This window comes from Mizuhopecten yessoensis, unplaced genomic scaffold (assembly GCF_002113885.1).
Source record: "Mizuhopecten yessoensis strain PY_sf001 unplaced genomic scaffold, ASM211388v2 scaffold8799, whole genome shotgun sequence".
NCBI lineage: Eukaryota > Metazoa > Mollusca > Bivalvia > Pectinida > Pectinidae > Mizuhopecten > Mizuhopecten yessoensis.
Genome location: NW_018407727.1, coordinates 1516 through 3335, shown reverse-complemented (window position 1 = coordinate 3335; position 1820 = coordinate 1516). Strand labels below are relative to the sequence as shown.

Genomic DNA, 1820 nt, shown 5'->3' with positions numbered 1-1820 from the left:
ATCTTCTTTAGTTCTGTGTCCTTTCGATCTTTTCTCTTCTTTACTCTAAGTCTTATCTGTTTTATCAGTTTGCCTGTTTGCCATCTTAATATACTTAGGACCAAGGTAAACCTACATATCCAATTTGTGAAAAATTTCTCTAGTAAGTTCTGAGAAATAGCAATAACAATCTTAAACTGTAACAAGATGACCAACCAATATGATTTGATATCCATAACTAAGAACAAGAGATACTCTTATGTGACTTTAACTTTCAAAGTAAAGATGGCTGCCTGTCGGCCATTTTGGTTTTGTGGTCAGTCCCAATAAACTATATATGCATAACTAGGGATCATGGGTAACCTTCTTTTGAAATTTGAAAAAGATCCCTCCAGTTCTTTCAGAGTAACAGCGTTAACAAGAATTGTTTAAGAACGGAAGGACAGATGGAATGACGGACAGACCGACCACGGATTCAGATTGCGTTATTTTCTTTTTTTATTTTCTTTTTACAGATATATCATGAAAACGTATACTGACGACGCTATGTCGACAGCTATAGCCGACGTAAAAAACGGAATGGGAGTAAGAAAGGCTGCAAAGAAATATTCTGTACCTAGATCAACATTATCGGATCGCATATCTGGTAGGATCCAGGAGGGAGCCCATTGGGGGAAAAAGGCCTTGTTTAGTATTGAGGACGAGAAGGAAATGATAAAGTGTGCAGTACAAAGGGCAGATATGGGGATAGGCTTTAGCAAATCGAACTTCTTAAGGTTTGCAGGTTCTATGGCAAACACCCGGAATATTTCACTTAGATGGGCAAAACCATCCGACATGTGGTGGAGATGGCTTAAACGGAGGCACGAAGGATTTTCGCTCAGAACTCCTGAGGCAACCGCAACTGTTCGTCACGACGCGATGTCACGCGACCGCATGCGTTTATTTTTTTCCGAATTAGGGAAAGTTGTGCAGACGTCAAATTTCAAAAACAATCCAGGTAGAATCTGGAACATGGATGAAACGGGGGTAAGTTTGTCTCATAAACCAAGTAAAGTGCTTGCAAAGAAGGGTGCAAAGGCCATACACGGCAAAGCATCTACTTCTCGTGAACTGGTAACGGTAATTGCATGCAGCAATGCCGATGGTGGATACATTCCTCCACATTTTGTTATTCCGGGGAAAACTGTAAGGAAACTGGAGGGATACAACATACAATCCATTAGAGAAAAAGAGTCGTCATTAAAAGGGGCAAACTTTTCTGTGTCTGATTCAGGAGGAACCAAAGATGGAATTGCCAAACTTTGGTTCACAGAAACGTTTTTGAAGAATATCGGTCCGGCCAGACCTCAGCTACTTATATGCGACGGACACGGGTCACACAACAATGTTGAATTTGTTGAACTTTCAAAGCAGAATGACATCATACTTGTGGAGTTACCTAGTCACACAAGTAACTGGACGCAGCCACTGGACAGAACTGTGTTTAAGTTGATGAAGAGTCACTGGAACACTGCGCTCGATGACTTTGTTAAAAGCACAGGGGTTGCAGTTGGCCACAAACAGTTCCTTAGGCTATTCGATATAGCATGGCAAGCTGCAATGACACCGAAAACTATATGGAACGGGTTTGTAGCTACGGGGATCTATCCATTCAACCCTGACGCCATACCTGATGAGGCGTATGCACCACACAAAGGTTGTGTTCAGACACAGTCTGAAGAATCCTGCGACAACATAACCGAGTCAGTTTCATCCAGTATTTCAACACAACCTGAATGTGGCAATATTATGAATGAAATATCTACGCCTGTAGCTACAGACAATGTGTCATCGGTGAT

General features: G+C 41.6%; 1 protein-coding gene across 1 annotated transcript; it reads left to right on the top strand.

The window, feature by feature from the left end:
- Positions 1-525: 525 nt before the first annotated feature.
- Positions 526-1724, top strand: LOC110456536 (the record flags this gene model as incomplete). The annotated part of the gene is made up of 1 exon (XM_021507330.1): positions 526-1724. A coding segment is annotated over exon 1 (1199 nt), but the record flags the coding sequence as incomplete, so codon positions are not given.
- Between the last annotated feature and the right edge of the window lie 96 nt (positions 1725-1820).